This window comes from Cryptomeria japonica, chromosome 8 (genome assembly GCF_030272615.1).
Source record: "Cryptomeria japonica chromosome 8, Sugi_1.0, whole genome shotgun sequence".
In the NCBI taxonomy this organism is placed as follows: Eukaryota; Viridiplantae; Streptophyta; class Pinopsida; order Cupressales; family Cupressaceae; genus Cryptomeria; species Cryptomeria japonica.
The window spans coordinates 726,458,916-726,472,650 of record NC_081412.1 but is presented as its reverse complement, the minus strand read 5'-3'; the positions used below and the strand labels follow the sequence as shown (position 1 = coordinate 726,472,650).

At 35.6% G+C, this 13,735-nt stretch overlaps 1 protein-coding gene and 1 pseudogene across 1 annotated transcript; both read right to left on the bottom strand.

Annotated features, from left to right (window-relative positions):
* Positions 1-4,524: 4,524 nt before the first annotated feature.
* On the bottom strand, positions 4,525-11,513 carry LOC131046811 (protein DMR6-LIKE OXYGENASE 1-like; annotated as a pseudogene).
* A 99-nt stretch (positions 11,514-11,612) lies between these two features.
* Positions 11,613-13,400, bottom strand: LOC131046812 (protein DMR6-LIKE OXYGENASE 1). Its single transcript, XM_059209807.1, has 4 exons — positions 12,948-13,400; positions 12,627-12,874; positions 12,196-12,517; positions 11,613-12,085 (listed from the first exon to the last, which is right to left on the bottom strand). The coding sequence occupies exons 1-4, from the start codon at positions 13,149-13,151 to the stop codon at positions 11,831-11,833; spliced, it is 1,029 nt and encodes a 342-aa protein (XP_059065790.1). The 5' UTR covers positions 13,152-13,400; the 3' UTR covers positions 11,613-11,830.
* Between the last annotated feature and the right edge of the window lie 335 nt (positions 13,401-13,735).

The following is a 13,735-nucleotide window of genomic DNA, read 5'->3' as shown; positions in this document are numbered from 1 at the left end:
TTTTAATGTAGATACTTTTGAAGAATACTTTAGGATGACTTATCAAGCCTTATGTTAGGTCTTGGGGATGTACTATAAGGTCAAGATGAAAATAACTAGGAGACTGAGATGGACAACCTCGTTCAATCTCCAACACAATTAAGAGCAGTTTAAGGGACACTACTCAAGGAATATGAGGCCTACAAGATATTGTAAAATGAGTCCAATCACTTAAGAGATAAGAGAAAGGATTCCCAACACATTCTAGGAGTCCTTCATCCAAGAGAACCTAAGTGATGCCACCTTGCAGTGGGCTCTCACCAACACACAACCCCAAACTTGAGAGACAAACCGCATAAGATCCAAAGCAAAAATTATTTTTTTTATAACACATTAAGTTCATTTTAAACCCAAATCTAAATGTTCTCTAAGTTCATTTTACCATCATTTCTAAAAAACTATAAAGGGAATGGCAATAGTGTTCGACATCAACATAAGAGAATATGCATAAGAAGATAGATCCTTCACCACCATGGGGTTTTTACATTCCACCCAATAGGAGGTTCCATTATAACATATTACATTTACAAGAAAGGACTCGGCATCTTGAATTATACATCTTACATCATATTACATATTGATAAAATTGAAGAAAGGAACTGAGAACCACCACTTACACACTAGAACCATAGCTCCTCCAATGAAAATTTTAAGAATTTTGATTCTTAAATATGGTTTTCATGCCACTCAACCATTTGGCACCCTTAGGTCCACCCCACATTGCTAGGAGATTGCCAATTGGGCACAAGCTCAACACTCATGCAAAATAAGGATAATGACTCACATACACACTAATCATTAGGAGAATCCAATATATCTTACACATTTCATTCAACAAGTTAATCATTATAGCATACACATGGCACAAACATGATCAACATCAAGTGTACAATAAACCAATTAGCATGATTGACACTTAATGCATTTAAGGCCAACAAAATGATCATCAAATCACAAATACACAATTAACGAGTCCTTCAACCAAGAGAACCTAAGTCATGTCACCTTGCGGTGGGCTCTCACCAACACACAACCCCAAACTTGAGAGACAAATCACACAAGATCCAAAGCAAAAATTAAACATTTAATAACACATTAAGTTCATTTTAAACCCAAATCTAAATGTTCTCTTCTAAGTTCATTTTACCATCATTTCTAAAAAACTTTAAAAGAAATGCCAATAGTGTTCGACATCAACATCACCAAAAATAAGCATGAAGAATAATCCACATCATGTAACATAGACATGAAAACAAGGCAATGCACACACCATGGATGTAAACACGTGTAAACATGGTCTCTTCCACTCACGATATGGTCAGAGATGTAACAAACTAACTTACTGAAAGACAGTCAATGCATTATTTTTAAATCAACTTGCATAAAATAAAGTGCAACTAATTGCATGTACAATATTTTTTGAAAAGCAACATCTTACTTTCTACTACATGAACTTCCTTTAAACATAAAAACCATGTGAAATGCAAGGATGGAATTAAAAGAATAAGCTTATTCATATTTCTTATTTGATAGGAATTTTGCATCACAAAGTAAAGAAGAGAATGAGTTAAGAGTTTACAGTTATTTTCTTATTAGTTTGGTATCTTCATACAAGTATCGGCTTAATCTTTCTCATCATCAAGGCGCTTTTCTTCCAACCACAAATCTGACGGTCCTCCACACACCTTTCTTATAGAAGTAGTCCTACCCTTCACGGGGGTGCAAACACAAGGCTAGGTCTAAAATTATGCATTGAAATATCTCCCAAATAGTGTTTTGGCATCATGAACCTAGAATTTGTGGTATAGGGTGTAGGAAAAGAGTGGATCTTGACTTAGCTAAGGGATCTAGTGGAAAAGATGTGCAGAGAGTTTGCTAATTAAGTGATGACTAAAAATATTAGGTAATAAAAATAACCAAGATTGTCAATATATTGACACAATTGGAAGTTCTTGTAAATACTTAGTGTAAGCATGAGGGCATGACATTCTTTGGGAGTTAACTAGATCATTTTAATTAGGTATCCTCATGGGGTACGCAAGGTGAGACCCAATTGTATGTCACTCCTTCACTAGACACAAGGTTTCTCATCCTTGATGCCATTAGACTTGGTCTCCAATGAGAAACTCGTCTCTGGTCATATTGTGAGTAGAAGAGACCATGATTGCAAGTGTTTACATCCGTGTTGGGTGCATTGTCTTGTTTTCATGTCTATGCTATATGATGTGGATTATTCTTTATGCTTGTTTTTTGTAATGTTGTCTTCTTAAGCATGTGTATTTATGATTTGATGATCATTTTGTTGGCCTAATATGTATATTAGGTATCAATCATGCTAATTGATCTATTGTGCATTTGATGTTGATCATGTTTATGCCATGTGTATGTTATGATGATCAACTTATTGAATGAAATGTGTAAGATATATTGGATGCTCCTATTGATTAGTGTATATGTAAGCCATTCTTCTTATTTTGCATGAGTATTGTACTTGTGTCTCAGTAACTATTTCCTAGCATAATAGAGTAGACCTAAGGGTGCTACATAATTGAATGACATGAAACCATATTTAAGAATCAAAATTCTTACAAATTTTATTGGAATAATGCTGAAATAATCTTGAATTCTCTTGTTTTATTTTAGCAATCCTATTAAAAGCATTTGCTCCTTCTCCAACTCTGCATTAAATGATTGCATGAAATTTGAAAATATCAACGCCACCACAAAGATAGCATAGATTCAATTTTGTTTAAGATTCTGTCATTGATACTGTTTATGAGAAAGGATTGACGAATATCACATATCACAATTTTATGTAGTATGCTGCGATGCAATGAAATTTTGGCACTTATTCATCTTATGGAAATTTGCCTTAATATGCTTCTAGAGTAGATCCTGTCACAGCAAAATTCCCCTCGACATGCAGTATGACAACATAGCTACTTTTTGAATGGGTGATACCATTATAATCAAATATGATCAATTGCGCTAACAAGCATTCTGCATTGTAAGAATGAGAATGGACCCACATTCAAGGTTGTGAAACAAAGAGCCACCACGATGAACTATATTTCAGCCATTTGTCGCAAAACTGCCAATGTTTACAAAATACTATGCATAATTTAGACGTGTGCAACAATGACCCAATTAGAGAATGCCAATTGAGCACAAAGGATACACATCATCATTAAAGCTAGCATGACACAAGACAAGTGGAAACTCCAAGGCACAACATGACTGAGACCTAGTACCACGTGTACGCAAGCATGGCCAAATAATGGTGGCAAATGATAGGGGTCGATAACAACATGATGCATCAAGGGATGAAGTGAGAAAAGCTAAGTGAGATTATGAAGAGAACCAGTCAACATAAATTATAAGGCATAAAATTGATCATAGAGGAGTGCTACCACTTTTTCACTTAGGGTTTTAGTGACATGTTTGAATTTTTTAAAAAGAAATCTAGAGGTTAAGGAGAAGGAAATCATAAGAGATAGGGGAAGCGTATCAGTAATGGTTATAGATAGTTTGATGCATCCACAGATCTTAAATAATATATTAGATTTCAACAATTTAGAAAGAGAAATCTTAAGAGATAGATTTAGAAAGGGAAAGCTCTAACATGTGTGAGAGGTTCATTGAAGGGTCTTATTAGAATTAAGTACAATGTGTAATAATGGAAAAGGAGAGAGTATGAATGAAATGGGAAAGTGAGAGAACATGTTTTAAAAATATTTTTTATTCACATTAGTTTCATTAATATATATATATATATATATATATATGTTAATTCATCTTTGTGAGTGCTACATATTTTAGATTCATGATTATTCTAAGATTAACATGCACTTCAAAGTATATCATCCCTCTATCATTTTTCATTTTATTTTGTTTCTATTTTGAAGAGTGAGTTAACACATAAATGTATTAACAAACTAGAATCTCTTGCTCTATATTATCCATCTACCAATTACACATACTTCTATACACTTATTCTTATCCCTCATCCATATAAACACACATTTATGTTTACCATATCCAATTTTTTATCACCTACATTCACATATTTTTATAGACATTATCCACCTAGATTTAGCTTACCAATTTTAAGATTAGAAATTTAACATAATTTTCATCAAAGTTACACAGTTAATATTGTTGGAATAACAGAAACCCTATCACAGAGCTATAGAAGTCGCAGTCACAAGCCTTAAAACCATTTCTTTATCTCTTTAGAGTACTACCTGCAACCTCTCTGTTGCAGAGAATTAAAATTAAAATTGCCTTACTCACTTATTGATTATATATTCTTTGGAAAGGTTCAAGATCTTTTTTAAAATTTGAAATTTAAATCAAATATACTACATCTAATACCTATTTCAAAGTATACTTCTCATATTTGAATGCACATCTAAAGACGAAAGTCAAAACTTCTCATGCTTGAATGCATATCTAAACACTAGAGTCAAAAGACTCAACTTATTTTTCATAAAGTATTGCCATACACGATAGTGTCCACTCTCCGTACTAGCATATGTATGTTCTAACCACAGCAGTTATATACCACACTTTTCAGTCAGGGACTGATTTCGATTTTGAAGCGATCCAAAATGCTCTTGCCCTTCACACTTTGGCTCCAGAATGCTGTCATGTATTCTTCAAATTTATATCCCCTGTATAAAGCCGGGTGCTCCTTATCCACCATGAATGCTGCAGGAGCAATGAAGGCATCAAACGAAGGCTCACAGAAGGTGGGAATAGATATACGTGCACTGGTTGTGTTGGTTATGGCCCTGTGCTTGGCGCTTTTGAATCTTCCATTGCTTACAACCTAAAAAAAATCACAACAAAAACAATTCAAAATCCAGTCCTCCCAAAACATGTTTTGAACAGGGGAAGTTTGTATACTGTGACTAATATTTATATTACAATAAACCTGAATTTGATCAGCCACGTTCACCACAAAGGCATTGCGTATTGGTTCTACTGCAAACCATTTCCCATCTTTTAGCACTTGCAGGCCACTCACATCTCCTTGCATTAGAACAGTAATGCCAAGTGAATTTGAATGAGGTACTGAACCAAAGGTAAGATCTGGATTTGGGCATGCAGGATACTAATTTATCTGCAGTAGCTGGGAATGCTTTTCAAAGATTGCAATCAAATAATCAGAATCTTGTCCAAGAGCTTCAGAAATTGCAGCCAGAAGCCTTAGAACCAGTACTCCTATCTCCTTTCAATATTTCCCTGCAACCTCTCTATTTCAAAAAAAAGTAAAATGATAAAAAAGGGGTCATACACACTCGTTGGTGAATTCCTTTGAAAAACGTTTTTTGATTTTATTTTTCTTTTAAGTTTTTTGTCACTACCTGTAAAGTGCAGGCTTTTGAGGCCATGAATTAATAAATTCCAGTGGATGACATGGGTGTCTTATAGAATCCTTCCACTCAAAGAATTCATCTTTAGAGGCATTGAAGCTTGTAGAAACCCTGACAGCCTGCTGTGGGTCTTCTGAATAGAGACAAACCCTGTCTTCTACAGGCATTTCAAAAAACTCTTTGGCAATGTCCATCATGCTTTTCATTACAATTTCTGGCATTCCATGATTCATGATCTGAATGATTCATATGAAATTTAGACGATCCCTAGAAGAAAGTAAAAGAACAAAACAAATGTAGATGTTTACCTGGAAGAACCCATCCTCTTCGCAAGCCCGCCTGATCTCATCGACTACCTTTATTCTATGAGGCCCATCCAAATCTTTGAGGTCTATGACTGGAAATGTATAAGAATGACAGACCTGGGACATGTCAGGACGTTCACCCAGAGGAAAGACATGCTTATCCTGAACATGAAGATGATTGTGTCCATTGGACATGAGTTTCTCCATAGCATTGAGATTAGATCCAACATGGGCTTTGGATGTCATCTTGTAATGAAAAGAAGATAACTTCAATTGCTCCGCGGATGGGCATTTAGTTGGGTAAAATAATATTTTAGAGAGCTAGAGAGCTGGAAACATTTGTCTGCATTCAAGAAAAGACATGCAAAAGTTGATAGAATTGCTGAAGAAAATTCCATCATTATAAAAGACGTTTATATATAAAGTGTTATTTGGATCACTCACTGATATGTGAAATTGATATACAAGTTTTTAAGGAAAATTTTATTGTCATAGAAGATGTCTATTTATAAATTGCTGTATTTGGATCGTTCATGGACAGGTCAAATTGATAAAGTTTTTAAGGAAAACTCCATTATCTTAAAAGACATCTATTTATACCAATTTAATTTGGATCACTCACCACAGGTGAAACTGATATACAAGTTTTTAAGTAAATTTCATTATCATAAAAGAATCTATTTATAAACTGTTTAATTTAGATAACTCATAGACAGGTGAAATCAATATACGAGTTTTTATGGAAAACTCGTATTATAATAAAAGATGTCTATTTCGAAACTGTTTTGTTTGGATCACTCATTGACAAATGAAATTGATAAAAGAGCTTATAAAGTAAACATTTCAAGAGAAAAGGGCTGTTAATTGTATTTATATGTGTGTACGGGGAATAATATTGATATACAAGCTTTAAAGAAAAACTTCATTATCATCTTTATGTAGACACTCCTGCTTCTCTGTTGTAAACTTGAAATATCAACTTACTTATAACAGTTATCAGCCCAGATAAGACTACTCAGAAAACAGCAAGGAGAATATGTAAGACATCATTTCATTAACTTTGCAAATATTTACAACTCAGTCCAACTCTCCTATCCATCCCCCCATCGTTACCAATCTCTAGTTTAATATCTTCCTTTGCTCAAAAGCCATTCACTCCAAACAAAACTCTAAGGGTAAGTTCTCATGGAGGGGGCTTCCTAAAAATCTTAAAAAATTTAGGCGAGCACTCTTGAGATTTTTTAGGAATATTTTAAACTTGGTGGTCTTATGAATTTAGAATGCAGATCAGCTTAAAAATTTAATCTCCGGAATTTAAGGAAGCTGGTGGTCACATGGACATACAAGGTAAAAAAGGAAATAAAATAAACATCATTTTCCCTCTAAAATTTTGCATTTTCCCTTTAAATTTTGTTTTGGCAAGAATCTAAACTTTTAGATGTTTGACAAATGGTAAATTAAATTCCTAAGCTGGTGAGGCAATTTCTAGCCCCACCCCATTTGCACTGCTTAAATATGAAGATCTAAAATGTAGGGGCTACTATTTTTGTCGAGAAGATTCCAAATAATCCCGTAGCAATTTTTTGTCTTCTTCATGAAGCATCCTCATCCTTGAAAATAGAAGCTGAAGCCCCCATGGGACCTTACCTTAACTCTCTAATTTTAGTAATCACATAGCAGCTGTTTCCCCACTAGTTTGTGCCATTACTAACTATTTCTAAACGTAGCAAATACAGTTAGATTCGGTCCCCTAAATCTGGAGGATTGGTTTGATTGTGCCTCCTAAATCATAGGAGTCAGTTTGCATCATTCTCCCCCTCTTTTAAAATTTTGAATCTCATGGTTCAAAGCTTATTTACATGAAAGCAAACTTCAATATATGATAACCTAAAGATTACATTTTTTTTGTGGTGTGAGATTGCTTTTATTCGAAGATGCTACCACATCAAACATCTAGGAAAAAGTTTTGAATAGATGATAGAACCATTCTTTTGACTTGAGGAATTGTTGGTGTTGGAAATAAGCCACACCCGGACCGACGATGGACTGGTCCAAGAGGGGCCAGTAGCTCAGTGGTAGAGCACTCCAGCAGCGTATGGAAGGTCCTAGGTTCGAGTCCTAGCTGGTCCATGTCTCAACATGGTATTAGAGCCAGGTCCAGGCTAGGAGCTCCAAGCACGCGAGAGGTGTGGCTTAAGGGGGGGTGATGGTGTTGGAAATAAGCCACACTCGGACCGACGATGGACTGGTCCAAGAGGGGCCAATAGCTCAGTGGTAGAGCACTCCAGCAGCGTATGGAAGGTCCTAGGTTCGAGTCCTAGCTGGTCCATGTCTCAACAGGAATCAATTCATGATGTTCCATTCCACCAAATTAGATATCTCTTCAAATCGTCACATTTTTTCTTCTTTCTCTTTCAACCACTTGTTGGAATAAAGGTCGTCCTTCTTTGCCAATTTATCTTCTTCTTTTCGTAGCTGCTTGAAGGCTTAGGAGTTCTCCATTGAAAATCATCATTACTTTTCACAACATTTGTATCACCTGCACATAAATCATTTAAAACAGAAATAAAGTGAAGAGAATAAAAAGTTCCCACATGTGCCTTCACCTTTACATTATGCCCTTTAGGCCTGCTTTCAAGTTCTTTTAACATGAGGTCTTTGTTTCTGGGCTTTGCATGATGTTTTTCACAAGTCAATTCTCTTTCTTTTTTGTCCTCTGCTGCAAAACAAATGTTTGTGCTTTTATTTCTCTTTTCAATCACCCTTGTTCTTTCTATAAGAAAATGATGATCTCCTACTCCTTCCTCACTAATGGGATTCTCTAGAGATTCCTCTAGCTACTTCCAGCAAGTTGTGTTCTCTATAAACAATAAATCTTCATCACATATGGGCCCTCAAAGATCTTCATATCTATTGTTGCTTCCTCTCCAATGTGGACCGTTTTCACTGCCACAACAATTTGGGCCTCTTCTTGTGATAAGCTACTTTCCTTCTCATTGCAGTCTTCCTACTCTTCTTGTTCTACATTGTAATTCTCCAATGCCTTCCCCTTCTTTGGGTTAACACAACTCAACAACTCCATCCCACTCATCCTCTTTATCATGACCCAATTCATCTATCTTTGTGCCTTGAACTCTTGGAAGATCTCATTCAAGAGTCTTTTATCTACTAATATTTCTACCAACTCTTCAAGGGATTCCATCTTTCCCTGCTCTAGCAATTCCACTCCTTGTCTAATGCTTGACTCAATGGATTTCCTCTTTGAGAATGGCTCTTGCTCACAAAGTGAGTATTCATCCTCACAATTCTTTTTCACCTTCTCACAACTCTTTAATGCCTTGCCTTTGTTGTAGATTTCTTTCTCTTAACTTCTTATTATTGCATGCCTCATAATCTTCCAACATATACCATAAGTCGTCAAACTCAAACTCTAATTGTTGCAACTCTTTTTACCGGTCCTTTATTAAGTTCTTCATCTGTCTTTGTCTTACTCTTTCTTCAAACTTGATTATCCTGTTTTTCACATTATGATATAAGTCCATAAATATATTTTCAGTCCCAAAACAGAGCTGCAACTTTCTTCTGTTCGAAATGAATGATCTATTAACCATATTAACCATATGTCAACATTCTTTTGCTATTCTTCTTCATCTTTTTAACGAAATTAATATAAATTTAGAGGCCACAGTTAAAAGTGAATGCTTCACAGGCTAATACAAAATGACCTCAACTTAGACTTCTCCACCAAAATAGATACCAACAAACTTCTTTTAAAAGACATATGAGTCATTCATAGAGTCAAATGTTTTCTTCTTCTTCATTTATGTAGAGTTAACCACATCATAACAACCTTTGTTTGTCTTGGAACTACAGAAAGCTCTTCATCTCTACTTTCTTTGTTGTAGGGAGATAAAGGCCTGTGCGTTTACCCTATAAACTTCAGCATTTGCTATCTCTTCAAATTTACTGTAAGTCAGTGAATTTCACTGACCAGGCTCCTACTTGATCACCTTAGAAACTTCACAAAGCAATTTCTATACTCACCATTGGAGCATTTTTCTGCCAAGAAAATTTTGGACGACATTGAGTATCTCAGACGCATCAGAGAAACAAGCTGCTCCAAAATACTCCACAAAAGTCTGCAACGTCCATCCACAAGTTGATGTGTCTTCTCCTTTCCAAGCTGCAGGCTTCTTCTCCATCACAAATGCCTAAAATTTGTCTTCAACTCTACAGTTTCTTCAATCTGCTAGAAGAATGCTACTGAAAAGAACATGGTCTGCACCCTAAAGTCTCCTCAAACTCCTATGTGAAAAATTTGACTAAGTAACTTTCTTTCCACTCAACATTATGTCTGAGTTCCACCAATTCGTAAACTAGAATCATTAAAAAAAAATTGGCACTCTAAACTCCTTGACTTCAACCCTTAACTTTCTATCAGCTCTACATATTTAAACATATGTAAAATGTTGCAGCCGTATATATAATTTGAATGTAATAAAAGGACAACCAGGATCAATGGAGAAGCTAGACACATATACTAATATAGAGCATGGTGACTCTCAGACACAGGAAATGTTTTGTTCTGATGCCAAACTGATGCAGACACTGGCTTCTCTATTGTAAACTTGAAATATCATCGACTTACTTATGTACAAACATTCAAGATATTTTTTTATTAACCATAGCAAACAGAGATGGAAGGAAAACAGACAAATAACAGTTATCAGTAAAGAATTAGCTGAATACAGATAAGTCTACTCAGAAAACAGCAAGGAGAATCCAGAAGACATCATTTCATTAACTCTGTAAATATATACAATAAACTCAGTCCGACTCTCCTATCCATCCCCCCATCGTTACCAATCTTCCTTTGCTCACCAAGTCATCCACTCCAGACAAAACTCTAACTTTCTAGTTTCTGTAGTCACGTAACAACTGTTTCCCCACTACTTTGTGCTACTGCTAACTATTTCTAAACATACCAAATACACTCGGTCTCCTAAATCTGGGGGATCGATTTGATTGTGCCTCATAAATCACAGAAGTCAGTCTGTATCAAGATGTCTATTTATAAACTAATTTATTTGGATCACTCATTTAATGCTATGATGGGCATTGATAACCTATTCAAAAGCTCTCATTGTAGTACAGATATGGAGGATGCCGGTGAAGGTTGTGGAGTTTTGCTTTACACTTGCCAATCACGTTTTGCCTAAAATCTTTTAACTCTTTTCAACAATTTTGTTTTGTACACATCCTGCAACTATTGCAGTCCATGAGACCACATTTTTTGAGGCAGTTTCATCCCTCTATTAACTATTGAGTGCACTGTCATACTGACTTTTCTTGTGCTGTCTTTTTGCCTTTCTAGGCTTATTACTGGGATGTGATAATTTACTGTATCCTCACCTGCAACTCTTCCTTGCTCAATTCTATGGACTCCACCCTTTATCTTTCAGCAGCAAAAACAAAATTTAGATAAAGAAAACAAAAAAATATAAAATACGCCGAAAAAATTGACTGCTCTCTGTTGCAGAGCTTTAGTAATTGCAGTCACAAGACTTAAACCTTACATTTCATCTCCTTAGAGTACTCCCCATGCAACCTCTCTCAAAAAATTAATTTTGAATTTGTAATACTCATTATTTATAAATTCTTGTTAAAGGTTTGATTTTTTCCGGTCACCGTACGATGCAGGGCAATAAGTGGATGACTTCCCGTAGAGGATAACATGGGTATCTTCGACAATCCTTCCAGCCAAAAAACGTAAGATTGATCAGGTATTTTTTAAATAAATATTTAAACTTTATTGGGTATCTGATTCGTCAATACCAACATATGTGTGTTCTAACAATCAGACTGATACAACAGAAGAAAACAGCAAAAATGATAGAACAGAGACTGCGAACAGCTGAATAACTCAATATTTGTATTCATCAAATGTTACATATTTATGCACACCGTGAGACAACTATCTGCACTATACATCTGCAAAAGAGACTGGCAACAAAGTGATGAAGAATGACAGCTAACTTAACTGACAAAATAGGACACCAAACTGAAGGTATATAGCTAACAACAGCAGCTATACTTCACACTTCTCAATCATGAACTGATTTCAATCTTGAAGCGATCCAAAATGCTCTTGCCCTTCAAACCTTGGCTCCAGAATGCTGTCATGTATTCTTCAAATTTATGTCCTCTGTATAAAGCCGGATGCTCCTCATCCACCGTGGATGCTGCAGGAGCGATGAAGGCATCCAACGAAGGCCCATAGAAGGTCGGAATTGATATACGTGCAGTGGTTGTATTCGTTACACCCCTGTGCTCGGCACTTTTGAATCTTCCATTGCTTACAACCTATTAAAAACTCACACAAAAACAATTCAAAATTCAGACCAACCAAAACAAAATAAGTTTTGAACAGAGGAAGTCTGTATAAAGCGAATAACATTTATTCTACTATAAACCTCAATTTGATCAGCCACATTCACCACAAAGGCATTGGGTATTGGTTCTACTGCAAACCATTTCCCATCTTTTAGCACTTGCAGGCCACTCACATCTCCTTGCATCAAAACATTAATGCCACCTGAATCTGAATGAGGTGATACGCCAAAGGTAAGATCTGGATTTGGGCATGTAGGATAGTAATTTATCAGCAGTACCTGGCTATGCTTTCCAAAGATTGCATTCAAATAATCAGAATCTTGTCTAAGAACTTCAGAAATGGCAGCCAGAAGCCTTAGAATAAGTACTCTTATCTCCTTGGCATACTTCCCTGCAACTTCTCTGTTTCAATAATGTGAAACGAGAAAAAAGGGGTCATACACATTTGTTGGTGAATTGCAGTGAAAAACACTCTTTGTTTTTATTTTTCTTTTAAGTTATTTGTCACTACCTGTAAAGTGCAGGCTTTTGAGGCCATGAATTGATGAATTTTTCCAGCGGATGACATGGGTGTCTAAGAAAATCCTTGCAATCAAAGAATTCATCTTTAGTGACGTTGAAGCTTGTAGAAACCCTGACAGCCTGCTGTGGGTCCTCTGAATAGAGACAAACCCTGTCTTCCACAGGCATTTCAAAAAACTCTTTGGCAATGTCCATCATGCTTTTCATCACAGTTTCTGGCACTCCGTGGTTAATGATCTGAATGATCCATATTGAATTTAGGCGATACCCAGATAAAAGAAAAAAAGAAATAATAAATGTAAATGTTTACCTGGAAGAAGCCATCCTCCTCGCATGCCCGCCTAATCTCATAGACTACCTTCATTCTATGATGCCCATCCAGATCTTTGAGGTCAATGACTGGAAATGTATAAGAATGACAGACCTGGGACAAGTCGGGACGTTCACCCAGAGGAAAGACATGCTTATCCTGAACATGAAGATGATTGTGGCCATTGGACATGAGTTTCTCCATTGCATTGAGATTAGACCCAACAAGATAGCTTCGATTGCTCTGGAGTTTTCTCAGGGTATTTAGTTGGGTAAAATAATACTTTAACAGAAAAGAAGATAGCTTCCATCGCTCTGCGATTCAGGTATTCTTAAATTGACTCGGGCTATTTGTTGAGTAAAATATTGTTCTGGAGAGCTAGGCAACTGGAAATATATGTCTGCATTCAAGAAAAGACAGGTGAAATTGATATACAAATCTTACGAAAGACATTTATAAACAGTTTAATTTGGATCAGTTACCACTGGTGAAATCGATAGACAGAAAAATAAACTTTTTAATCTGGATCACTCACACGCGTGAAATTGATATACAATATTTTAATAAAAAAACTTATTATTAGTTCCTTCCTTTAAGTTAATGCATTCACCCAAAATTATGAAATGTCAATACATAACCAATCAAAATCATAAATTAAAATGTGTCTTTTTTGTTTTTATTCATTTATATTTATTTAAAATCTTAAAAAACACATTACTTACTGATTCTATTGACTAATACAGCTTGAATCGTTTTTATCAATTTTTTAAATGTATTTTTATAATACT

Coding starts and splice junctions, on each gene's coding strand:
- LOC131046812 (XM_059209807.1), bottom strand. CDS start 13,151: ATGGAGAAACTCATGTCCAATGGCCACAATCATCTTCATGTTCAGGAT. Junction 12,875..12,947: donor AGGAGGATGGCTTCTTCCAG/GTAAACATTTAC, acceptor TGGATCATTCAG/ATCATTAACCACGGAGTGCC. Junction 12,086..12,195: donor ATGTGGCTGATCAAATTGAG/GTTTATAGTAGA, acceptor AGTTTTTAATAG/GTTGTAAGCAATGGAAGATT.